Source organism: Colobus angolensis, unplaced genomic scaffold (assembly GCF_000951035.1).
Source record: "Colobus angolensis palliatus isolate OR3802 unplaced genomic scaffold, Cang.pa_1.0 Scaffold19, whole genome shotgun sequence".
In the NCBI taxonomy this organism is placed as follows: Eukaryota; Metazoa; Chordata; class Mammalia; order Primates; family Cercopithecidae; genus Colobus; species Colobus angolensis.
The window spans coordinates 7,648,909-7,675,552 of record NW_012115043.1 but is presented as its reverse complement, the minus strand read 5'-3'; the positions used below and the strand labels follow the sequence as shown (position 1 = coordinate 7,675,552).

Below are 26,644 nucleotides of genomic sequence, written 5' to 3'. Positions count from 1 at the left end.
TGAAGACACTTTGAACTACACAAGTTATGCCCCACCCACAAGCTTCTAGCTTAGCATTGGGCTCCTATGCCAAGCTCTGTTGATATGAGTTGGTTGACTGTCCCCTCCCCCAGAGAAAGGGAGATGAGATCTTATCATCCTTGGGGAGGGGTGCTCAAAGCTTTGGGTCATGAAAGGACCATGTGGCCTTGTGCCTCCCCATCTTTACATTCGCCCTTTTCAAAAACCCTCATGGAATTTCTTAGGTCTTCAAGGCCCAGTGGCCTAGGTATATAAGAAAAGGAACCTCCTGTTGAGGACCTTCTGGTCTCTATTCTCGACACAAAGTTGGGGCCGTTAGCCAGAAGAGGGGAAAGGGTGGGGAATGGGAAGACTCCTTCTTTCCTTCTCTCCTGCTTGCAGGCTGGTCTTCAGACAGAGACACAGCTGAGTAGGGACAATGACTGTACCTTCTGGGACAGAGCTCCTGGGACAATCATCTGCAGGTGTATGCATTGCACCTACACCTGGCAGAATGCATGAAGTTGCTTACTTTGCCTCTGGGACCTGGACTTTAATATTAAGGTAGCTATTTACAGCAAAGCCTTACTACTTTCTCCCATATACCTCATCTTTGAGATGGGAATCCTGGGTTTCTGTTTCATCCGTATTGATTGACTATATCATTTTCCCTCACTGAGTCAATTTTCTCATCAGTTGCATGGAAATAATAATAATAATGCCACCCACCTTCCTATCTCACCGAGTTCTTTTAAGGATCAAGTGAGGTCATTTGTCAGACATACGTGCACGGTAAGTGAAAAATCAATGCACACAAAAGGCAATATTATTTTCTCTATGCATTGTAAATCCCTGCTTCTGTAGCAGGAAAGCACCATGCTGACTTAGTTATTCCTAATTAACTCAAATACTACCCAAGATCTACAGTCCATAAGGTATGTAGGCAGAGAGTGAGATGTGAACAAATCCTTCATCACAAATCAATTCTCAAGCATCTCTCCAGGGCCAGCCATCCTCCCTCTGGAGAAGGGGACCCTGAGGGGTATTCACTCTCTAATTGTTTTAACAGCTTGGCTGCCCTGCCAGCACCCTCCCAGAAAACCAGATTGGTGAGGGGAGGTGCAGAATGAAGAATTAACTGGCACCTCAGCGATTCTGGATTCTGTGGAGAGGGTGGAAGGCTATACTACAGACACACACCCCTGCAGGATAATTATAGCTGGATGCCGCAGCAGGATGGATGAGAACATGCTTCTGCAAACCTCTTGGAATGCATCACTGACTAGATTCTGGTGATCAGAGCTTCCAGCCAGCCAGAACTTCCTCAGTGCATGATCTGCTGAGCAGCTCTGACAGGGATTCACTGGTGTCCTGGCGGAATACAGAGCCCAGGCCCTCGGAGCTCCCACTCTCCAGCTGGAAGCTGCCCACTAGCTCCTGGATCCACTGCAGGTCTGCGGAGAACTCCTGCCTCAGAATCTCAAACTGGGTTTGCAGATGGTCCAGTTTCCTGGCCACGCTTCCGAGACTAGATCCCGTGGCCTGCATGTCTTCTCGCAGCAGCTTCTTCAGTGACTCTACCTTGCGGAACTCATACCTGAGCTGGGACAGGTCGTGCCGGGTGCTCTCATTCTCCTCTCGGTACCAAGCTTCCTTCTCATTGAAGATGGAGACCAGGGCCTCCACATCGTCCTGGATGGTATCGTTGGCCTCCACCAGGGCACGGAATCCCAGGTCCACCCGAGCCACGTCTTCCACCACACAGGCAAAACGTTCAAAGTTGACGTAGGAGTTGTTGGGAGGCATGCTTGAGTGGCATTTGAGAGTGTACTCTCTCAGGCGCTTGGTTTTCAGCTGGGTGGGCTCTGTCTTCCGCTCTTCGGGGGCTCTGACTTCTCCTTTTGACTGGTGGGTGTTCAGACAGAAGAACCAGAGTGTTAATTTGCCACCCACCCCAGAGAGCAGTCCGAGGGGCAGGCAGAAGGCACACACAAGCGGCCTCTGGCATTCACTGCATGCATCAGGGTGGGGAGAACCAGGGTGGGATAAGCAGCCCCACAGATCGTAAGTGAGGTCAAGGAGTGTGGGGCTGCTGCCTGCATGCTCATTCAGGGCAGAGGGGTCCACAGTCATTAGAGAGAGCTCCACACGCATAGCATACAAGGGGTGCTCACGCAGACAAGCAGGTTGCAGCCAGGACTCCACAGGCATCTGCGCAGGGCTGCAGTGCATGAGGCCAGGGCTCACGCAGCAGGGCTGAGGAGCATCTCTCCTTCAGGGCTCCTTGGGCCTTCCCCATCCTTCAATGAGCAGACGAAGCTGAGCAGATGAAGCCGACCTCCTCTCAGACTACTCCAGCCCTTCCTGTTCTGTCTTCCACAGGCCTCACCTTCTCTTTGTATTGATTGATTGATTATTATTTTTTAGAGAGATGGGGTCTTGGCATGTTGCTCAAGTTGGTCTTGAACCCCGGGGCTCAAGCCATCCTTCTGCTGCCTCGGCCTCCCAAAGTGCTGGGATTACAGGCATGAGCCACTGCGCCTGGCCTGCCTCACCCTCTCTTATCTCCACCTTTCTTACGGTCATTTCATCCTTGCTGGCTTTCTCATGTAACAGTTAAGGTGAATGGGAAGTCTGGTGATGTCCCTGGGTGTGCATAGCTGGCCAGTCAGCAGAATTAGGGCCTGAATCCTGCTGAGTCTCACCCTCTCAAAGTGCTCTTCACTACACCAGACCGCAAGAGCCTCTGGAAAGCCAGCAGCCGGAAGCCCAACTGCAAGGCGAGCAGGCAGGGATTCATCTTCTCGCCCCAACTCTCCCCACAGGGAACAGAACTGCCCTAACAGTGGCTGTCTCTCTTCCCCACCAGGCCTCTGTCTCAGGCCCCATTCCTCAGGGCCTGAGGAGGTGGGTGGCTGATTTAAGTGTCATCCTTGACTTACAGCCCCAAAAATCAGAAGGAAGGAGGCCTGGTCACAAAGTTGGGGTTTTCAATTGTCATTGATCTCTCTACACCTGGGGAGTCCTGATTTGCACTTGGAGAAGTGGCAGTGACACACCCTCCAACAAAGAACACTGTGTAAGTTGGCCCCAAAGAAAAAGGGTTTCAACTGAGGTTTGTGAGAGTTTCATTTCATAAGTTACCTGAATTTGAGACACACAAACTTAAAATGGCAAGCAAACAAACCTATTCAAACAAGCCTAGGCCCTTTGGGGCCCCTGGCTAGCTTTCATCTGTGCCCAGGGTCAGCATTTCAAACAAAGGCCTTTCTACAGGCCCTCTGCATCTGGCTACCTAGGCCAACCCTGGCGACAGAGCAGGGACCCTTTGCCCATTGGAACTCATGGCTGTGCCCTTACCGTGATCCAGGGGTGTCTGAGAGCCTCTTGGATTGTGAGCCGTTTCCTGCAATGAGGATTGGGAAACAGTGATGATCCATGAGGACAGAAGTTGGGAGCAACCATCTCCGTTCTCACTCTTTTTAGACCTATATTTTGGCATTATTTGGCCACTGCTGTCAAACCAGTGGAATGGAGGATGCAGAGATGGATGGGAACTGGCTGCAAATTCTACACTCCAGGGGAAGGAAGCAGTCCAGGCAGACCCCTCAATAGAGTGGCCTTGTTACCTAAACCCATACTGTTAGTCCCAAAGCTGAATGGCCTAAGAAGAGTCATAAATGCTTTAATGAGCTTCCATAATCTTCCAAAAGCCAACCCTCCATTGCTAAATCGCTGGTCTCTGTTTTTCTCTTTGCCTCCTAGATCCGTTCTCTGCCTTTTGCTGCTCTGTACCCAGGTAAGCGACTCTCCCTAGCACTGCTCTTAGACAGGAAAATCAGGGCCCTTGCACTCCAGACAACCCCACTCTGGCCCTCTCTGAAGTCTGTGGGATAGAGAGGACATGGTGTTCTAGTCTGTGGACCTTTCTTCCTGCCCCATCCAGGGCATGCTCCAGGTACCCAGCACCCTGCAATTCCCTGCCTATTTCATTCTTTGACCCCACAGCCACGGGGCTCACCCTGGCCCCCGGAGAAGGGATAGGGTTAGCATGTCTTCCACCGTCCCACTGTACTGACCTCTCTGAGCCTACTAGCTCCTACTCCCAGCCTGAACTGGCTCGAAAACCCTGCCACTTAACCTTTTCAAATCTGAATTCCAGGTGCCTTTGGGACAGACTGCACAAGGTAATGAGCCCTAAAGAAACCCAGGCCGACTTCCAGCACACACACACACACACACACACACACACACACACACACACACATTATTTACATTTCAACAGGAGAAGAAAGCAGAAAGACTTAAGCAAACAAGATGAATGCCACGTCTTGGCTAGGCCACACTTCCCAGCACCTGCCCGGATTAGACCACAATGGTGCAGATGACAGCTATGTCAAAGCAGGGACACACTGACAGGTCTTTGCCAGAGGTGACAGGAAGGGATCAGTACCTGAGAAACCAGTGGCTTCTCTGTCCTCTTACCGGGTCTCTTTAACCAGAAGCTTCCGAATGAAGTCCTTGGCCAGCTCGCTCGTCTGGCTGAAGAATTCCTCATCAAAGTCGTAACTCACTGCTGTGATATTTGCCAGTGTTTCCTGCTTCGTGTCTCCCAGGAAAGGGGATGCTCCACTTAGGCTGAGTACAACAGAGAGGGAATCACATAACTAAGGGAAAGTAAGTGGAAATGGCGATGATGGACTCGGGGAACCCTGCCCCATGACTGCCGCATGGAGCTGGAAGGCTCCCAGCAACACAGCCTGCCTGCTCTGGGCAGCCAACCAGCAACCTGTTCAGCTGAATCCAATTCAATACATGCTCACGGAGCTCCTCCTAAGCACCCAACAGAGAGAAACTGTGTTTTCAAGGGATGTGAAAGCGGAGGGGAGAGAAACACAGAGATATGTCTCTTTGTGATCCCCAGCAGGACAAAGCAGAATATAATGGAAGGCCAGCCAAAGGACATGGGAGGACAGGAAAGAGGGAGGCCCAGTGCGGCTTCACGGTGGCATGGATATTTGCATCGTTTGTGTCTTGAAGAATAAAGAGGTTGTCAGCAGTCAGAGAAGGAGACAGAAAGGCCTCCTGGGTTACAGGAGCAACTTAAGCAGAGCCCAAGAAGTTTGGAAATAGATGGGCCATTAGGGATAAAAAGGATCTGTGTGGTTCCCCAACAGGGACTGTCAAAGATGTCATACAAATAAAGACTCCTAAATCTACTATCTCCTGATTCAGATTTCAGTTGCTCATGGGATGCCTTGGTAGAGGCATGATCCAGGGGTGTCTGGATCAGAAGTGCCATTGTCCCAAACTCATTGTGTCCAAACTCATTCTAAGCATTCCCTTGATGAATGACATTACTTCATGAATGTACCCAAGCTAGAAGCACAGGAGTCACCTTGGACCCTTCTTTCTATTCCCTTGACACATCTGACTGGCCAAAAGCTTCCTTGTTGGTTCCATTTACTAAATATCTCTTGAAAGTCATCCCCATTTCCACAGCCACTTTCTTAGCATGGCGGCAGCAAGATGCACTGGAAACACTTTGATATTGCAATCCTGGGTTTGAATCCCAGCTAAGCCACTCATTAGCTGTGTGAAGCTAGAACCCCCCTGAGCTGTAGTTTCCTCATCTGTAAAATAAAGAAAATAAAATTCCCACCTCACATGATTGTTGTAAAGAAAAAATGCATACAAAAGCCTTATGTAATCCTGGCCTGCATTAAGGGCTCTGGAATTAATGGCTATTATTATTGTTATTGTGAGAACGCAAAAGCCCTCTATGGCCTTCCATCTTCTATAGAATCACATCTAAACTCCTGAGCAAGGCATCAAGAGTTGGTCCTTACCCCATGCTTGGTACCTGTCAGCGGAATTTAAGGTTTACCATTCGTTTTCTCATGCTGTTTCCTCAGCCAGCACAGCCCTTCCCTCCTTCTCCACCCACATTGCATTCATTCCCTACATCCCAGTTCAAATCAATCCATCAATCATGTGCTCTATTTCTCTCTCAATAAACCTTCAGCAAACCAGTGGCTCCCATCTGTGTCTCAAAGAGGCGTGTTCATGCCTCCAGCCTAACCTTGGTTCCATTGGGTGTGAGTTAGGTGTATGGTGTGTTTCCCACAGACAGGGAGCCCCAGCAAGCAGGGAAGACCCTCCTTCATGTCGCATCCTGGGGCCTGGTACGGTGCCTGCCATGGAGCAGATCTCAACAAAGCTGTTAAATTCAAACGAGCCACAAGAAGACTATGTCCTCAGTAGACACTGGGATTCCTTCTTTTTTGAGATGGGGTCTTGCTCTGTTGCCTAGGATGGAGTGCAGTTGTGTGACTACAACTCACTGTAACTTCTGGGCTCAAGTGATCCTCCTGTCTCAGCCTCCCAAGTAGCTTGGGACTGTAGATGTGTGCCAGCACATCCAGCTAGTTTTTTGTTTTTTTTTGTAGAGACGGGGTTTTGTCATATTGCCCAGGCTGGTCTTGAACTCCTGGACTTAAGCATCTGCCCACCTCAGCCTTCCAAAATGCTGGGATTACATGGGATTCCTTCATAGTTCAAATCAGAGTCCTGAAGAAATCAAAGTTTCAAGAGCCAGCATCAGACTATTCTGGCTCTGATCTGAAACTATAGATCGATGGTTCTCAGCCTTCTCTTTGCATCAAATTCAGCTGGAGTTTTAAAAGATACAGATACTAAGACTCTGCCCCCAGCAATTGTGATATAATAGATCTGGGGTGGGGCCTGGGCCATGGTGGGTATTAAAAGCTCTGCTGTGCAGCCAGGGTTGAGATCTTCTCCTGCAGCTCAGGGGGATCCACCATGTCACACAGGGTTCCTACTCCAAGTGATGCTGGGAGAGTCAGAGACCTGGCTCATAGGGATCATTGAGAGAATGATCCCCTCAGCTGCTGAGCACTGGTGCCCCTGCCCCAACCGGTTGACTCTTACTCCAGTGTGCTATAAAAATAGCATTTTCCATGTGTGCCGTGAAGGGAAAATGGTTGGGAAGGGCTGATGGAATAAATACTCACTAGCCCACTGTGCATGTGCCAGAGCCAGGGCTAGGAAACTTGCACATGTTGACTTATTTAGCTTTCACAACACGCCCATGGCAGGAAGTTTGTGATTCCCATTTTTCTCATGAGAAAAACAAGCCCAGAGGTTAAGTCCCTACCCAAGGTCACAGAGATGGAAAGTGATAGTATCATGGGACTCCAGCCCCAGAGGTAACTCACTACACACTGGAGCTATGCAGGAAATCTCTGTCTAAGCAACTGAATACTTCAGGGACAGGCAAAGAGGAAGGAGAAAGGAGAAGAGAAACAGTGAGAGGAAGAAAAGGGGATCTCGGGAAATGAGGAAAGAAAGAAGAGGCAAGATTGGGGAGGGCATAAGTAGCTTCACAGGGCTGTCCAAAGAGTTCTGAGTGAAGGGCCGGGCGCAGTGACTCACACCTGTAATCTCAGCACTTTGGGAGGCTGAGGCAGGTGGACCACGAAGTCAGGAATTCAAGACCAGTCTGGCCAACATAGTGAAACCTGTCTCTACTAAAAATACAAAATTAGCCAGGCATGGTGGTGGGTGCCTGTGATCCCAGCTACTTGGGAGGGTGAGGCAGGAAAATTGCTTGAACCCGGGAGGCAGAGGTTGCAGGGAGCCAAGATCGTGCCACTGCACTCCAGTCTGGGTGACAGAGCAAGACTCCGTCTCAAAAAAAAAAAAAAAAGAGTTCTGAGTGAAATGTAACATTCTTCAGTACAACTCAGTCTGGGGGAGGTTAAACACGGGAGCCCTGGCATTCTACAGGAGAAATGCAGACACAAGCTGTACAGAGTGGAGAGCCTGAGGCTGCTCCCGTGGATGCCGACTCAACCTCAATGCCAGAGTCACATGGATACAATGAACCTACAGCACTGAGCCTCAGGCTTGCCGTGTGGACTTAACGCATCTGGATTATAGTGGGTGCTTAGTAAATGTCAGTCTGTCAGCCTGCCCTCTCTCATTCCTTCTGGTTCTCCCAGATCTAAGCTGAGCCAGAGCCCCTAGATCAGGGATACTCACAGGATGTAGGTGATGACGCCTATGCTCCTGCAAAATAAAGAACAGTCAAGTCAGGGCCGCCTGGGTCCAATCCCCGACGAGCAAGACACCCTTATGGATCTAAGGGGAAGAGGTCACTTGCCTCCTCCACAGCAGACCCTGGATGCCGTCTCATGCTCCACACCCCTCTCCATCCCTCTCTTCAGCAGCAGCCCAGGATGTGTGTGGAGTCATCGAGCTCCGAATCCTGAGTCTGAAGACCCAAGTTCAGGATCAGACTCTTGCACTTGCAGGCTGTGTGATTTAGGTAAGTCCCTTACCACCTGGGAGCACTTTTCCCCTTATAAAATGAGGATAATGATAACTACCTCACAGGACTGTTGGCAGGATTTTAGAAAACCAGGTAACAAAGGTGCTTGGCCAACTGTAAAGCAGGGTCCAAATGAAACGAGTCCCATCTGTGCGGAGAACTAATCCCTGCAGTATCCGCAGGCCCAGCACAGTGCCCAGAATGCATGGACTTTCAGTGACCACTTGGTTGGCCGACTGAGCGAGCTACTGTTACTATTATATTTAACCTGGCTGGGGCAGGCCCAGGGGTGAGCCTGCACCCTCCACCTTGCCTCTCTTCTTGCTCCTCCATTCCTGACAAACCTCTGACCTGGCCAGGAGCTAATTGGTCTCAGGTCCAGGCCTAGAGGCCTCCAGCTGCCCTGGCCACAGGTCTAACATATTGGGGGAGCAGCCAGAGGCTCTGAACAGTGAGTGTGGAGTAAGGGGCTTTCATGGTTAAGGGGATGTCATCTGGAGCAGGATCTGAGGCCTTCTGCCCTTGGAAAGATCACTAGGTCACCTGGGTGGCCTGTCCAACTTACCACATGTCAGCCTCCAGACCCAGGGGTTCGTAGTTCACAATTTCTGGAGCTGAAAGAAGTCATATTAAATAGTCAACATGAGTGTGAAAATGAGAGGAGAGATGGTTGTAGGGAATTTTAGGGAATTTGGTGCCAAATGTCTCCATCCTGAATCTCCAGGAAAATTAGAGCGGCAGATAAAGGTGATCTGCATCTAAGATTTCTGAGGAAAGGAGTTGCCATGGCCCAAATGTTTGTGTGTCCCCAAAATTCATATGTTGAAAGCAAATCCCCAATGCAATAGTATTAAGAGGTAGAGTCTTTAGGAGGTAACTAGGTCATGAGAATGGAAACCTCTCAAGTGGGTCTAGTACCCCTATAAAGAGGCCTGAGGGCTGGGTGTGGTGGCTCACACCTGTAATCGCAGCACTTTGGGAGGGTGAGGCACGAAGATTGCTGGAGCCCAGGAGTTGGAGACCAGCCTGGGCAACACAGTGAGACCCCATCTCCACAAAAAATTTTAAAAAATTACCTGGGTGTGGTGGCACATGCCTGTAGTCCCAGGTACTTGGGAAGAGGCTGAGGTGGGAGGATTGCTTGAGCCTGAGAAGGTTGAGGCTGCAGTGAGCCATAATTGCACTACTACTCCAGCCTGGGTGACAGAGTGAGACCCAATCTTAAAAAAAAGAGAAAGAAAAAGAAAACGAGGCCTGAGAGAGCTTGTTTGCCCCCTTTGGTCATTTGACAACTTAGCAAGAAGGTGCCATCTATGAAACAGGGTGAGCTCTCACCAGATTCCAAAGGTGCCTCACTGGCACCTTGACCTTGGCCTTCCCATCCTCCAAAACTGTAAGCAATAAATTTCTGTTGTTTATAAATGACCCACTTTAAGGTATTTCATTAAAGCAGCCCAAAAGGACTAAGAAAAGAGTTGTCTGTTATCCTGGTAGAAACCTTTTACAAACAGGCCTTGATAGGAAGAGGAAAAGTACACAGAACACCTGAAAAAGGAAGAGGAGAACAGGGAGAGGAAGGTACAGGAAGGAGAAATGGGGCCTTGGCTATGCGGCCTGCTTTAGAACTCTCTGTCAGTGCTGGAAAGCGATGAAGAAGGCGGCATTTTCCTCTGAGTCTGGTCTGAAAGAGGGTACCTCCAACCTGATGAGCAGGAGGACACTCTTGGGGGCCCCTGAGACAATGAGCTTGAGGTGCCTGAGGGGCAGCCAGGGGAAGATGTCCAGGGGCAGGCTTCAGGGGAGTGGGTCAGAGCCATCATGTTTGGAGCCATCCATGTACAGGAAGGAGCAGGAGCTGAGCCAACCATGTGATGATCAGGAGAGGGTGCAGAGTCTAGGAGAGATGGCTCTGCCAAGGAGAGAAGACCAAATGCTCCCCAGAGATCAAGCAGATAATCCCTGGAAAGTGAGTGTTGAATTTCACAGCCCCACAGTGCCCAGTGTCAAAAAGGTACAGACTGGGCACGGTGGCTCACACCTATAATCCCAGCACTTTGGGAGGCTGAGTGGGTGGATCACTTCAGGTCAAGATTCGAGACCAGCCTGGCCAACATGGTGAAACCCTATTTCTACTAAAAATACAAAAAAATTAGCTGGGTATGGTGGCGGGTGCTTGTAATCCCAGCTACTTGGGAGGCTGAGGCATGAGAATTGCTTGAACCTGGGAGGTGGAGGTTGCAGTGAGCTAAGATCATGCCACTGTACTTCAGCCTGGGTGACAGAGTGAGACCCTGTCTGGAAAAAAAAAAAAAGGCCGGGTGTGGTGGCTCATGGCAGTAATCCCAGCACTTTGGGAGGCCAAGGTGGGCAGATTACCTGAGGTTGGGAGTTTGAGACCAGACTGACCAACATGGAGAAACCCTGTCTCTACTAAAAATACAAAATTAGCTGCGCGTGGTGGCGCATGCCTGTAATCCCAGCTACTCAGGAGGCTGAGACAGGAGAATCACTTGAACCCAGGAGATGGAGGTTGCAGTGAGCCGAGATCACGCCATTGCACTCCAGCCTGGGCAACAAGAACGAAACTCCATCTCCAAAAAAAAAAAAAAAAGAAGGTACAAAGAAGTGGAGGTAAGAGCATAGATGACACTTTTTAAAAGCTTGGAGATTATGGAGACAAGAGAGGACAGTAGCTTGAGAAGGACTGTTCATCCATGCTTTCTACATTTTCACTGCCACATAGTAATCCATCATGTGAATGTATATCATTTTTTAGTCATTCTCTCCGAGTTCGTTTAAATGGCTTCCATTTTTAAAAATTATTGAAACAACATTGCTATGAACTTTTTTTTCTGCATGTGTTTCCTAATGTGGACATGAAAGACTTTCTTTAGGTCAGTGATAATTCAAAGTGTGGTCTGCAGAGACAAACAGTCCATAGACTGTCACTTGGTCCAACAAGATAGGCACAGAAATTTGGACTATGCATTTAGAGACTCTTATAGCAATGTGACGCTGCTGTGATATCCCAAACTGTGGTCATTTTTCTAATAATTTATTTGTTTTTATTTTTATTTTTTTGAGACAGAGTTTCACTCTTTTTGCCCTGGCTGGAGTGCAATGATGCGATCTCGGCTCACCGCAACCTCCACCTCCTGGGTTCAAGTGATTCTCCTGCCTCAGCCTCCCAAGTAGCTGGGATTACAGGCACGCGCCACCAAGACAAGCTAATTTTATATTTTTAGTAGAGACAGGGTTTCGCCATGTTGGCCAGGCTGGTCTCAAACTCTTGACCTCAGGTGATCCACCTCCCTCGGCCTCCCAAAGTGCTGGGATTACAGGCATGAGCCACAGTGCCTGGCCTAATAATTTATTTTTTATTGTATCTTACTGAAGTAGCAGTTCAGGACAGACTGATTTTTTTTTTTTTTTTTTTTTTTTTTGAGACAGGGTCTTGCTTATTTACCCAGGCTGGAGTGCAGTGGCACAATCACAGCTCACTGCTGACTCAACCCCCTGGGGTTAAGCGATCCTCCCACCTCAGCCTCCCAAGTAGCTGGGACCACAGGGCATGTGCCACTATACCAGCTATTTTTTTAATTGTTTTTGTAGAGATGAGGTCTCACTACATTGCCCAGGCTGGTCTCAAATTTCTAGGCTCAAGCCTCTGGCCTCAGCCTCCCAAAGCGCTGGGATTACAGGCATGAGCCACCATGTCCAGCCAATTTTTTTTTTTTTAAAGCTTTCATCATAGATTGAGAAGCAGAACTCACTTTCTCATGCCATTGATCTGAGATATATACACTTTTATTTCTGTCATCAACATGCTTTTATTTGTCTGTTTTTTTCTGTGCCTTTCTTTTCCTTTCTTGCCTTCTTTAAAAAATGAAGACTTTCGGTTTTATTGTTTTTTTCCCCAACTTCTTTTTTTTTAACAACTATCTTTGAGACATAACCGTGGATATCTAACAAATTCTAATATAAATCAACATTTTGATGCTCCTCTAACAATCTAAAAACCTCAGAACATTAATTTTAAACGCTGCTCCATCTAACATTTTCTTCATGTTTTAGTTTTATCCTGTTTTTTTTTTGAGACGGAGTCTTGCTCTTATCGCCCAGGATGGAGTGCAATGGTGCCAACTTGGCTCACTGCAACCTGCACCTCCTGGGTTCAAGCAATTCTCCTGCCTCAGCCTTCCGAGTAGCTGGGATTACAGGCACCCACCACCACTCCCAGCTAATTTTTGTATTTTCAGTAGAGATGGGGTTTCACCATGTTGGCCAGGCTGGCTGATCTCGAACTCCTGACCTCAGGTGATCTACCCGTCTCAGCCTCCCAAAGCGCTGAGATTACAGGTGTGAGCCATAGTGCCCGGCCTATTGTTTTGTTTTTTGAAACAGACTCTCACTGTCGTCCAGGCTGGAGTACAGTGGTGCTATCTCGGCTCTCTGCAACCTCCACCTCCCAGGTTCAAGCAATTATCCTACTTCAGCCTCCAGAGTAGCTGGGACTACAGGCATGAGCCACAATGCCTGGCTAATTTTTTGTATTTTTAGTAGAGGTGGGGTTTCACCATGTTGCCCAGGCTGGTCTCGAACTCCTGGCCTCAAGTGATCTGCCCATCTTGGCCTCCCAAAAATGCTTGGATTATAGGCATGAGCCACTGCACCCAGCCATCATCACAATTTTAGGCAGAAAAATGTTTATATTTGCTTAGTATTTACTGATTTCTTTGCTTCTCTTACTTCTTGCTTTGAGGCCTCCCTTCAGAGTTATTTCTTTAATTCAGAAGTACATCTTTTAGAACTTCTGCTAATGATGGTCTATTGGTGGTAAACTCTATATCAATGTTTTGGGGGTTTTTTAATTGTTCTTTTTTGTTTTTCTTACATCTTTGCCCTCATTCTTTTTTTTTTTTTTTTCCTGATACACGGTCTCACTCTGTTGTTCAGGCTAGAGTGCAATGGCGCGATCTCAGCTCACGACAACCTCTGCCTCCTGGGTTCAAGTGATCCTCCTGCCTTAGCCTCCCAAGTAGCTGGGATTACAAGCGTGCGCCACCACATCTGGCTAATTTTTGTATTTTTAGTAGAGACAGGGTTTCACCATGTTGGTCAGGCTGGTCTCGAGCTCCTGACCTCAAGTGATCCACCCGCCTTGGCCTCCCAAAGTGCTGGGATTACAGACATAAGCCACCATGCCTGCCCTCATTCTTGAGATATATTTCTGGGCACACATTTATGGGTTTACTTTTATTTTTCCTCAGCTCTTTGGAGATAATATTCCACTGGATACTGGCTTCCACTGTTGTTTGGAGAAATATGCTGTTGATTTAATTATTGTTCTTTTGTAGGTTATTTGTCTTCTCCGACTGCTTTGTCGTGGTACCCTTCAGTTTCACTATAATGTGTCTAGGTAAGATTTTTGTTTTTTCTGCATGGTATATATTGTCCTTTCTGTGTCTGTGGATGCATGGATGCAGTTCCGAAAATTCTCAGCCATTCTCTTCAAATAGTGCTTCTCCTTTTTTTTGTCTCTATTTCCTCCTTTTAGAATTCCAAAGAGACCTGTGATGGGTTTTCTCTTTTTACCCTCTTGCTTTTCCTCTCTTTCATTTTCTACGTCTTTGTCACTCTCTGGTGCTCTAGCTAACTTTTTTTTTTTTTTTTTTTGAAATGGAGTCTCGCTCTGTCGCCCAGGCTGGAGTGCAGTGGTGCGATCTCGGCTCACTGCAAGTTCCACCTGCCGGGTACGCCATTCTTCTGCCTCAGCCTCCCGAGTAGCTGGGACTACAGGCGCCCGCCACCACGCCCGGCTAATTTTTTGTATTTTTAGTAGAGACGGGGTTTCACCGTGTTAGCCAGAATAGTCTCAATCTCCTGACCTTGTGATCCGCCCACCCTGGCCTCCCAAAGTGCTGGGATTACAGGCATGAGCCACCGCGCCCGGCCTCTAGGTAACTTTTTTCAGCTCTTTCAATTCTTCGACTCTCTCCTTCGCTGTATATAATCTGATGTTTAACCCATTCACAGAGTTTTAAATTTCAGCAATTAAATTCCTTCAAGTTCTATTATCCAGTTCTTTTTAAAATTCATCTGGTCATTTTTGGCACCTCTTATTGCTTACTCATTCTTGTGAGTCTACCTTTTATTTCTATGTACATAAAATGTACTTTAATGTGTATATTCCACTAGTGTATATATTCCATTCACCAGATGTTATAGTCAACATCTGATAATTTCAATATCTTATGTCCTTGAACGTCTAAATTTTGCTGGTCTCTAACTGAAGTGGTGACAAGCGAACTTGCCTCTAGGGGAGGTCCTTCTGTTGAATTTTCTTGCTGCTCACTGCTCTAGCTCTACCTCCAACTCATCAGCTTTTGTGGGTGGGACAGGTGGTGCTGAAGGAGTTACTATGTTTAAAGATTTCTCTGGCCAGGAGCAGTGGCTCACTGGCTCACGTCTGTAATCCCAGTACTTTGGGAGGCCAAGGCAGGGGGATCACTTGAGGTCAGGAGTTCGAGACCTGCCTGGCCAACAGGGTAAAACCCTATCTCTACTAAAAATACAAAAATTAGCCAGGCATGGTGGTGGGTGCCTGTAATCCCAGCTACTAGGGAGGCTGAGGCACAAGAATCACTTGAACCCAGGAGGTGGAGGTTGCAGTAAGCTGAGATCACACCAGTGCACTCCAGCGTGGGCGACAGAGTGAGACTCTGTCTCAATAAATAAATAAAAATAAAGATTTCTCTTACTTCCCGTGAGATCAGAATTTCATGAAAAAGACATATTTTTCTCAGGAATCCAGTTTTGTAAGCCAGGCATGGTGGCTCACACCTGTCACCCAGCACTTTGGCAGGCTGAGGTGGGAGGATCACTTGGGTCCAGGAATTTGAGATCAGCCTGGGCAATATAGTGAGACCCCACCTCTACAAAACATTTTAAAAATTTGCCAGGCATAATGGTGCATGCCTGTAGACCAAGCTACTCAGGAGGCTGAGGTGGGAAGATAACTTGAGCCCAGGACATTGAATCTGTGGTGAGGTATGATGGCACCACTGCACTCCAGCCTGGGTGATAGAGTGAGACCCTGTCTCAAAAAACAGAAAAAAAAAATTCCAGTTTTGTAGCTGGAGGGCTTTTTAGAACACCTAATCCACCCTAGTACTAAAAGCTGACACTAATTTTTTGACCCTGGGTCTCAGGTTACAATATCAAAGGAATGGTAGGAGCAGGGGAAAATGGTTATAACCTGTTTCTCAGGGGTCTTGGGAAAGGAAGTCATTATAATTTAGCCAAGGGTTGGGAGAAGTCATCTTATATATTTTAAGGTAAGACAAAACCAGTGCAAACAAAACCATACTGGCTCACAAAAGCCAATGATGTGTATATCTTTCCAACTCTGTATTGAGTGACAACATGCCAGTATCTTGAAATTGGCCAATGCTATAAATTAGGGAATTTGTTTTTGAGACCTGGTTGTTATTTATCAGCATACCACTGGGTGAAACTCTCCATAGTACAGCCTCATCCATCAATAACCCACTCACACTAACAGTCTAGTGTGAACTCTTGGCTCCATCTGCAGTGGACAGTGACTTGTCCCTGATAAATGGCTTACTCTGGCCTTACTCCCCTGATAGGGTATCAGTGAACCTGGGAGGTGTTCCTCCTCTCCTCTGGCTCCCTCCCCACCCCTCTTCAGATACCTCTCCCACCCCAACACCAGACCTTTTTCCTTCACTCACTCAAGGCCATGACTGATCCCATTGACTTTGCCAGAGTGGATATCTCATATGAACAGTCTTTTCAGAACATCTATTTCACTTGCTTTACACTTAATCACATCCTGTCTTGTGACACCTCTTCCATTATTGCTCTGAGTTTCTAGTTGTTTATTGTTAACAATTAGAATAAATTTAACTAATAGACATGCCTTTTTATCACATATGAGAATGGTGGGTAGCAACCGCTCTTTCAGACAAAGCTCGAGTCTAGATGTCTGTGCCCTGGGTTTAAGTTGGCTTGGCCACCAACTTGTGACCTTGGGTGTGTCATTCTGAGTATGGCTCCTTAACATCACTGTGTCCCCCATACATCACCTAATATCTGTCATACAGTAGGTGACAAATAACTTGAGTTGACCTTAACTAAAATCCCCCCGCCTGCCATCTCCACATTTGTTAAACTGGACCAGAGAATCCAAAAAGATCCTTCTGGTACTCTTATTTGGTGGTTTGATGTCTTGTCTCTACAACTGAATTGTAAGCTCTTTGAGGGCAGGGTTTCCTTAGACAACCTGGCATAATGGGAAGAGCACAGGCTTTGCTGTTGGCTGTATCTGTATTTGAATCTCAGCTCCACTGCCTACTGGTTGTGTTGCCTTGAACAAATCACTTGTTGGAGAAAATAATTAACTCTGCTTCATGAAGCCATTTGAAGATAATTAAGAGAATGTTTGTAGGGCATGAGACATAGTGCCTGGTATACAGCAAGGGCTTCCTGCCCTGGGATCTGTGGGGTCTCTGAACAGCATTCTACAGTGGCTGCAGAGCCTGAAAATCCATCAGGAGGTTGGTCTGACACATTCTTTCTTTTTGATTTGACTGTGGTCAGAAGTTTTAGCACCCAGATTTTGAGGACATCATGCATGCCCTCCCTATCTCTAAGACCACTCCAACTCCCAAAGCAGATACACAGATGGTGGTTCTCAGGGCCCATTCCTTCCCCCTGTACAGGCTGTTTCTTCATGACCCCAACTTCCTCCCCAAGCCTGTAAGGAGGCTTCTGGGGTACAGAACGGGCAGGGGCCTGGGCCAAGGGTGAGAGAAACAGAGGGAAGAGAAAGCAGCCAGGACTCCACTGGAGCTGGGCACCCCCATGCATGAATAAAGCCAAGCATAGAGGAGAGGCGAGTGGGTGGATGTGGAATTTGGCAGATGATTTCCCTTTTCCTTTTCAGGAAATCAAAAGCTAGTTCAGAGAAGGTTGAGTTTATGGGAATTCAAGAGGGCGAGGTAATTTTAAATCTTCACAAGAATAAACTCATCTAACAGCAGGAGGTGGGGCCAGGGCTGCGAGGGTTTAACCTTATAGGCTGTAGCCCCACTGAGAGCCACTGGGCCCCATTCAGCCCTTGCCCCACTGAGCACTCAAAGGCTACACCTGGGCCCTCACCCCCAGGCCCAACAAGACATTTCCTTCTCCACTCATTAGGTTTCTAGGGATGTCCCAACGCATCATCTCTTTGCCCAGAGGCCATAGCCCCAAACACAGGTTTCTTCCCAGGATCTCTACCTTTGATGCCAGATTCTTAGCTGAGAGAGAAACAGGCCTAAAACTCACCGACAAATTCCGGCGTCCCAAAAATGTTCTTAAATTCAACTCCATCTTCTATTTCGTGAGCCAGACCAAAGTCAATCAGCTTGATGTGTGGAATAGGAATGTTCTTGTCTAACAACATAATGTTTTCTGGCTGGACAACAAAAAGGAGGAAAAAAAAAAGGAAAGAAGGAAGAAAAGAAAAAAAAAGACGATAATTAAAGGCTGGTTGGTTTGTGTTTTGGCTTTGGGGTTTGGGGTGGGAAACTGAAACAGCATAAACTCTTCCTTGTTTTTGTGTCCTCAGTCTTCTCTGTGAACTCAAAGACAGGCAAAGCATTGAGGGCAAGGCCTGGGTTTTACTAAACCTTCTGCTCACAGCAGAACCGAAGACTCCAGCCTTTATCTCTGTTCTGTCTCTGAGTGGCAGATCGCTTTAATGCAGTGCCTCTGTTTTCCCATCTGTCAAATGGGGTCTGAGATACTTGCAGCGATTCCTGTAAACAAACCCAGCACTGCTGTGTGAGTGTGAAAGGGAGGGGGACATCCCAGCTTAGCCTCTGTTTATACTTGGCTTACTAACTTGGTCTTCCTGACCGCCTCTTTCCCCTGGCCAGCCAGCTTCCTGTTGACAACATTCCCCTCCTCTAGACTAACTGTGTAGCCCACATTTCTGTGTTTAACTAATTTTGGTCCTCAGCGGGACACAGGAAAAAATGCACCCCATTTCCAGGGAAAATACCAGCCGCTCAGGCTATTTCCAGCCCAGCAAGCAGCTGCCAGGTCTGACACAACAATGCAGGTGGGTGCGGGGTAGGGGACAGCCCCCACACACCCATGGGCCTGGCCCTCGCACATCCCAAACTCCCAGTGAGGCTGCAATGGAATCCTGAGCTCTCCCTTCTCACTCCCACCCAACCACTCAGACTACGGTCCCCTCTGCTTCACCCACTTTCTCCCACCACACAACTTTCCTTCACTCCACTCTAAAGGAAATGTCCCGAAAACACACATCCACACAAAATCTGTATACAAATGTTCACAGCAGCATATTACCAATAGCCCTGAAGGGGAAACAGTGAATGAATGGATAAACAAGATGCGAACACCCATAGCACATCTAGTATCCGCATGTGAATGCTATTTGGCCATAAAAAGGAATGAAGTCAAAAAAATAAAAAGGAATGAAATACTGCTGGGCACGGTGGCTCACGCCCATAATCCTAGAACTTTGGGAGGTCGAGGCGGGTGGATTACTTGAGGTCAGGAGTTCGAGACCAGCCTGGCCAACATGGCAAAACCCCTGTCTCTTCAAAAAATACAAAAGCTGGGTGTGGTGGCGCACTCCTGTAGTCCCAGCTACTCAGGAGGCTGAGGCAGGAGAATCGCTTAACCCAGGAGGTGGAGGTTGCAGTGAGCCAAGATCATGTCACTTTACTCCAGCCTGGGCAACAGAGTGAGTCTCCATCTCAATAAATAAATAAATAAATAAATAAATAAATAAAATATAAAGAGGAATGAAGTATTGATACCTGCTATAGCAGCAATGAACCTTGAAAACATTATGCTAAGGGAAAGAATCAGTCACAAAAGACAAAAAATATTCCATTGATACAAAATACCCAGAATAGGCAAATCCACAGAGACAGAAAATAGATTAGTAGTTGCTTAGGATTGGGGGAATGGAGAGATGGGGAGTACAAGGTTTCTTTTCTATTTTCTATAAATGATGGTGGTGTTGGTTATTTAACTTCGTAAACGGTACACATTAAGTGAATAAATTGTATAGTATGTGAATTATATCACCATAAAACTATTAAATAAAAAAATATTTAAGAAAATCGAACATCCCTGTTTCTTAAAGCACTGAAGGGCTTCCATACCTTGCACCTTTGCACACGCCATCTGCTCTGCCTGGAAAGCCTTCTGTTCAGTCTCTGCCCATTGAAATCCTAGCTGGGCTTCAAAGTCTAACTCAATCCACCGTGTTCTTGCAGACTTTCCTCAGCAACCCTAAGCACCCTCCACCACCCCCAGGAGTGAGCCCCACCCTCCTTCAGGCCCCACCAAGCTTATCTGAACCTTTCTGTGATGAATATTTGGCATGCTTTCTCTTCTCTAGCGGTCCTTTGCTGTTTTTATCATAGCTCCCCTACCAGAGCTGTCTTCAGCTGGAAGGAGGATTCATATCTTTGCATCTTTGCATCTTTGCCCCTGCAGTGCACAGTGTAGCAGCTGGCGTGCTGAGGGTGACTCTGTTAGCTGGACTGACACGGAATCTGGACAGATGCCTTCCCCCATGTGCCCCTGGCTGCCTATGGTCTGTGGCCTTCCAACTGGAAACTTCCACTCAAGGGAGCTGGCCGAGGCCTTCCCCAAATTTTTTTCCTTTTTTAAAAAAATAAATAACACATTTCCTTTTGCAGTTTTTGCTTTTTTATTCTTCCTCCCCTCTGGAGATTACTCTCAACACGGTTTTGAAAATGTGTCCAAGTCTTTCCCCAAGGCACTGCAAATTTCCCCAAGGCTGTACAGAAAGGAGCATGAGGGTAGGCGAGGGCAGCTTATGACCTGGAGAGGATCCAGGAAAGTGGGCCCACTCCAGCACCCCTGACCATCCCACTGGGGGCTGCCCATGGACCCCAAGTGTCCTGGCACCCCAGGCAGTCAGCTGCAACCTCCCGACTGCCAACTATCTCCCAGGTAGACAGTTTCACCCTCTTAGGAACCTCTCCTCTCCTCCAGGGAAAAGACCCTGAGACATCTCTCCGGTACTGAAAGGCCATGACCCCAGCCCTCCCAACCACCATAGCTGAGGGCCTAGGACCCCGCCACATACCACATGCTGACTGGGGGTGGGAGCCACGGTGGGCAGAGGTGGAAACACCAGACGTGGTGATCCCCAGGACTATGGAGCAGCAGGGATGAGGTGGTGGAGGGGAAGAATTGAGGCTGAAATCTCCAAGGCAACGCTGCCTAAGAGATGGGAAGTCTCCTTCCTCACATCCACTCACCTCTGTGGCACACAGTCCAGGAGAGATGGTTTCCCCACTGGCCTATAAGAACCTCAGGGCAGGCCGGGCACAGTGGCTCACGCGTGTAATCCTAGCACTTTGGGAGGCCGAGGCTGGGGGGATCACCTGAGGTCAGGAGTTCGGGACCAACCTGGCCAATATGGTGAAACCCCATCTCTATTAAAAATATAAAAATTAGCTGGGTGTGGTGGCATGCGCCTGTAATTCCAGCTACTCGGGTGGCTGAGATAGAAGAATCACTTGAACCCAGAAGGCAGAGGCTGCAGTGAGCCGAGAACACACCACTACTCTCCAGCCTGGGCAACAAAGTGAGACTCCATTTCAAAACAACAACAACAACAAAAAAAAAAAGAACCTCAGGGCAAGACCATGTTTCCCCCCCGAGTCCCATCTGTCCATCTGTCCTCAGCCCCACCCTAAGAACCTAACACACAGCAGGTGACTTCTCTCCTGCTTGGAACGCTCTCCCTGCACTACCCCAACCCCAAACCTGGTTACTTCCTGTTCACATTTCAGCAAAGGTGGTACCTCCTCCAGAAGGCCTTCCCTGCTGTCTCTCTGCCTCTGTTCCCAAAGTACCCTGTAATACCCGAATGCGGTGCTTCTTACTCTGATGAGCTTGTCTGCTTGTCTCCCTCTACTGGGTTGCCCAAGGGTTTTGTTCCTGTCATCTCCCTAGAGGTTGGGATAGAGCCTGATATCCAGCAGGCGCTCAATATATGTGCTGTAAGTGAAGACAGGTGCCGCTGATTAAGCCCCTGCAATATACAGGACCCAGTGCTAAGCAAACATTGGACATACTTTATACTTCATTGAACTCTCAACTACCTCACATGCTGGGTGTTACCATTCCTCTTTTGAAAAAAAAAGAAAGAAACCATGACTGGCCAGGTGTGGTGGCTCACGCCTGTGACCCCAGAACTTTGGGAGGCAGAGACAGGAGGATTGCTTAAGCCCAGGAGTTCAAGACCAGCCAAGGCAACATGGCAAAACCCTGTCTCTACAAAAAAAAAATTTTTTAATTAGCCCAGCATGGTGGCACACACTTGTAGTCCCAGCTACTCAGGATGCTGAAGTGGGAGGATCACCTGAGCCCAGGAGGTTGAGGCTGCAATAAGCTATGATTGTGCCACTATACTCCAGACCTGGCAACAGAGTGAGACCCTGTCAAGAAGAAAAAAAGAAAAGAAAAGCAACGAAACCAAGACTATAACATTAGCTTGTATTATCCCTCATTAGGAATTTTAACCTTTATCTCTCAGGCCCCAAAGCCTGTGCTCCTAACCACTAAACTAAATGATTCCCCTTCCTTGCTTCTCAGGGGTCTTATTAATCTAGCCCAGGGGAGCCGGGTGCAGTGGCTCATGCCTGTAATCCCAGCACTTTGGGAGGCTGAAGTAGGTGGATCACTTGAGGTCAGGAGTTCAAGACTAGCCCAACATGGTGAAACCCCGACTCTACTAAAAAAAATACAAAAATTAGCTGGGCATGGTGGCACATGCCTGTAGTCACCACTACTCAGGAAGCTGAGGCTGGAGAATTGCTTGAACCCGGGAAGCAGAGGCTGCAGTGAGCTGAGATCACACCACTGCAATCCAGCCTGGGCAACAGAGAGGGACTCTGTCTCAAAAAAAAAAAAAAAAATCTATCCCAGACAGAAGCAACAATGCCACTCTGGCCTGGCAACCTGGGGCAACCTCGTGCCTGGCTCAGACACAGCTGTTTTCCTCCTCTGGCACCTGCATCCTACCCCAGGTTGCCTTTTCTTCTGGTGATGTTTCCATGCAAGTGAGTAGCCCCAGACCCCATCCCTGGCCTCAGGAGCTCCTGAGCAGGAGGTCCTCAAGTCAGATGAGAAAACGGAGGTCCTGGCAGGGTGAACACCCAAGCTGGGTCTGGATAAAGGGATGTAGCCTGTGGGTTTCAGGCTGGAAGGTAGCCATGGGGCAGCAGGAATGCTCTGTTGGGTGGTCAGGACCCGGGTTCTTAACCCTACCTTCACCACTTACTGGGCCATTTGGACCAGACATACCCACAGACTCAGACCTGCCCTGATTGGGAGTAAAGAGAGGCCATGGCTCCCTGCCATCCAGCGATGTTTCTGCTTCCGTCCTAGGCCACCACGGTGCCTATAGGCTGGCCAGGGGATTTGGGCCCCCAAACCTGAAGCTCCACCTGCTTTCAGACCGGCTTGCTTCTTGCTGTCCCAAGCTCCACTACTGGCCTGATGGCAGCCAGGACAGAGGGCAGGGACTAACATTTACAGCATGTTTACTAAGCCAGATTTGATGCTAGTGCTCTGTGTGATCCTTGCAGCCATCCTGAGTGACAGGTACTGTTATCAACTCCATTTCACAGAGAAGCAAATGGGGCTCACATAGGGCTAAATGATTTGCCCAAGGTGCAACAGTTTGTAATGTCACAGTCAGTGGGGAGCAGTAGGGTGGGGGCTTCCCTGGCAGTCTAATCCCTTTCTCCCCAACACATCACTGAGTCTGGCTAAATATCTTCAGTGTTCCCAATGGCCACCGGAGAAAGTCCAAACACCCTGCCTGATATTTGAGGTAGTCAAGGCACTGACTGCGTCATGCTCTTTCCAGCCTCACCACCCATCCCTTGCCTGTACCTGCTCTATATCCCCACAGGGTGGGCACTACCACTCCAGAACGACATCTCAACTCCATCCTTGCTCTGGCTTGGAATGCCTGTCCTACTCCTCTTCATTTTCAGAGCCTCCTCCCCCTCAACCCTGCCTCCTCTTACTCCCTTACTTAAAAGAGAGAGAATCTTTTTTTAAAAAAAAGAGATGAGATGTTGCCCAGACCGGATTTAAACTCATGAGCTCAAGTGATCCTCCCCGCTCAGCCTCCTGAGTAGTTGGGATTAGACCTGAGCCACCCTAACACCCAGCTAACTCCCTTACTTCTCACTGAGCTTCCCCCGACCCTGTGCTCTAACCCTTCAGTGTTGATGACCCTGGCCTGCTGGCAGTCCTAAGCTGTAGGCTGTCTCTCACAGGTGATGCCACTTTCCTAGGTGGCAGCCTTTTCTCTGGGAAAATTCAAATTGGTTTTAGGGTTTCTGGCATCCCCTGTGGCGTCTTGCATCCTGCATGTTCCATTAATATTTGGGGAAATGAATTGAAAGAATCCAGGGCCAGAGGCTCCTCTTTTTCTGCCCCATGGAGGCCCCGCACCACCACTAGGGGCTCCAGAGCGCACTCCTCCCATAGGACCGTGATGGGGATTGAGCAGGAGGGAACGGGACTAAGGGAGGGTCCAGAAGGAAGCTAAGGGTCAGCAAAGTGGCAGTTCCCCAGGGATTTGGTCTAAGCTTCTCTGCTTCCTCCCTCCCCAAACAGAGCAGCGTGGTGAAAAAGAGGCCAGGCCTGAGGATTGGAAAACTGCAGATCCAGCTCCACCACCCGAGGCCGTGTGAGCTTAAGCAGGCCACGTCCTTTCGCTGGGCCTCAGCCCCCCAACTCTGAGTCAGGCAGTGGATGGTATCCAAAGCCCCTTCAAGCTCTAGGCTCTGCAGTTTTGAGATGGCACAACTTCCCAAGCTGGCTGGGAAAATTCCTACTGCTTTGGGTTCTAAGGCAGGACTTGTAAAGGCCCAGGTCTCCTGGCCCCAGGTCAGGAAGGAAGAACAGGCTGCTGCAACCACACACTGCTGGGTCCAAGCCAGAGTGCCCTCTGGGGCAGTCCGATCCTATCCATACTCCTCACTCCTGTCATTCTCCTCCAGCTTTATTTACTTCAACCAAATACTTCACCCACACACCTGACATCACCTCCAAAGCACGGCTGGAAGGAGGGGTCACATTCCCACAGGTGCCACCACTGCCCAGCCCAGGGCCTGCCTGCCATCAGGAGGCAGAAATACCCTTGTCAAAACAAACCCACCCAGCTCATCTCACCAGGGAGGCACCCATGGGAGAGGCCAGTGTGCTCCTTTGTGCCCTGGGGGATCTGGCCAGAGGTGCCTGCTGTGGTGCCGACGAGAAGGTGGTCATCCGGTGGGGCACCCATGGCCTGTGGGCCCAGCACAACATGTCCTGAAGTCTGAGCAGGATGAAGACACCCTTGGGGGGGCTATGTAGTAAAGTACAAAAGACAAAGGCAAGTCTGGGTTCAAATCCCAGCTCTGCTATTCACAATATGAAAATTGGACAAAGACACTGGAGCTCTGAGAGGCTCAGTTTCCCATCTACAAAATGGGGGCAATACCTACTAAGCCATGGGGTTGCTCTGGGATTGAGAGAGATGGTTTATGTAAGGAGCCGCACCCAGTGAGATTTCAGAGAACAGCGGCTATGTTTGCCCATTCTTTTCTGGGATGCAGCATGAACTGGGAGCTCAGACCAAATCACCGTTGAATGGTGAATTACCTGCACTCAGCTGAAGAGCCATACCCTTTCACACACCCACCTCCTCCTCCCCACTCAGCTTGTTTCCCTCCTCCCACCCCATTTCACCCCCAGACTCGTATTTTTGGGGCTGCAAGGGACCTCAGAGATCATTTAGTCCCTTCATGTCACAGCAGCCCAGAGACATCAAGAAACTACCAAGGTCACTAAGCAAGAACCCCCAGCCCGGCGCCCTCTCCAGAGGCCCGTGTGGCCTGCTTGCTGCTGAGTGAGGCTGCTCTGCTCAGCAAAGCAGAGGCCCAGCCAGGGCTGTGCTGTGGGGACAAGGAAACTACCTACCAATCTTCACCGGCCATGTCAAGCACAGCCCCAGATTACTCAGGCAGTGCTGGGCAACCTGAGAAAGGAAGGCCGCTCCGTGTCAGGCCTCTGTGGACAGGTTTCCAGGGTGCTCAGCTCCCTCTCCTCACACACTGTCGATGGGACCACAGGCAGGCCCTCACCACAAGTCTCCAGTGTGGCCCATGTCCAATGCCTGCCTCTGTGTGGCATTCAAGACCCTGCTGCCCCACCTCCTACTGCCTGCCGCTTTCCCTCTGCTACATCCCTACCACCTCTTCATTACCCCATCCCACCCTGCAGTCCACTCCGCTGGAACAGCCTTCCTGACAAGCTCCTTCTCCCCCTCCCCACCCAGTTCCCCCACACACTGGAACTTCTTCTATGACCTCCCTCCCCTCCAACACAGAGCTAGTTGTTCCCAGCTTGCACACGCTTCTAGCAGAGAGCCAGCTGCACTACAATTCCTTTCTTACATGTCCTATCCCCACTGTATTAAAGCCCCATGAGAGAGGACAAGAGCCTTGCCTTTCATTTCCATCCCCAGCACCCCAGGGTGACTGGCATTACAGCAGGGCCAAGTTATTGTTCACTGGACAAATAAAGAAATGGGCCAATGCAGTCACATATGCATCCCTTGCACATCCTGCTTTTGGAGAATATAGATAATGGCTAAGTGCGCATGCCTTGGAATCTGGGTTCGGATCCCAGCTCTGCCATTTACCAGCAGCCTGACAAGTTATTTACCAGCTGCCTGACATTGGGCAAGTTATTCAACCTCTCTCAGCATAGGTTTCTCACCTATAAATTAGGAATAACAATCATAAAACCTACCTCAACAAGGTTACTAGGAGGATCAAACAAGGCATATAAAGAGGCCTATAGGTGTTATCTTAATTTCTGTGACTATTTCCTTGATCATGTCTCTCCCTCCCAGAATGAGAATCTTTATCATCTGCCTTTTGAACTCCTAACCACATTTCCAAGCCCTGCCCAAATCTTCTGTCCTCCAGAAGCATCACCTGGATATGCAGCCCAGCTCTTCTTCCTTCTCCCATCTCCATTCATGCAACAAGCCTGACCCATAGCACCAACCAATGCCAAGAGTTCTGTGAGTTAGTCTTGCCTTCCCCACTTGTATTTGTTCATTCTCGAATTGCTGTAATGAAATACCTGATGGACGCGGTGGCTCGTGCCTGTAATCCCAGCACTTTGGGAGGC

At 48.7% G+C, this 26,644-nt stretch overlaps 1 protein-coding gene across 1 annotated transcript in view; it reads right to left on the bottom strand.

The window, feature by feature from the left end:
* Positions 1 to 1,296: 1,296 nt before the first annotated feature.
* DAPK2 (death-associated protein kinase 2) overlaps positions 1,297 to 26,644 on the bottom strand; it is a 161,951-nt gene continuing 136,603 nt past the window's right edge. The window contains exons 7-12 of the mRNA XM_011940428.1: positions 17,705 to 17,834; positions 8,919 to 8,967; positions 8,065 to 8,091; positions 4,486 to 4,638; positions 3,361 to 3,406; positions 1,297 to 1,905 (exon numbers count right to left, since the gene is read on the bottom strand). Of these exons, the coding sequence (XP_011795818.1) occupies positions 1,297 to 1,905; positions 3,361 to 3,406; positions 4,486 to 4,638; positions 8,065 to 8,091; positions 8,919 to 8,967; positions 17,705 to 17,834 (1,014 nt within the window). The remainder of the gene's footprint in view (positions 1,906 to 3,360; positions 3,407 to 4,485; positions 4,639 to 8,064; positions 8,092 to 8,918; positions 8,968 to 17,704; positions 17,835 to 26,644) is intronic.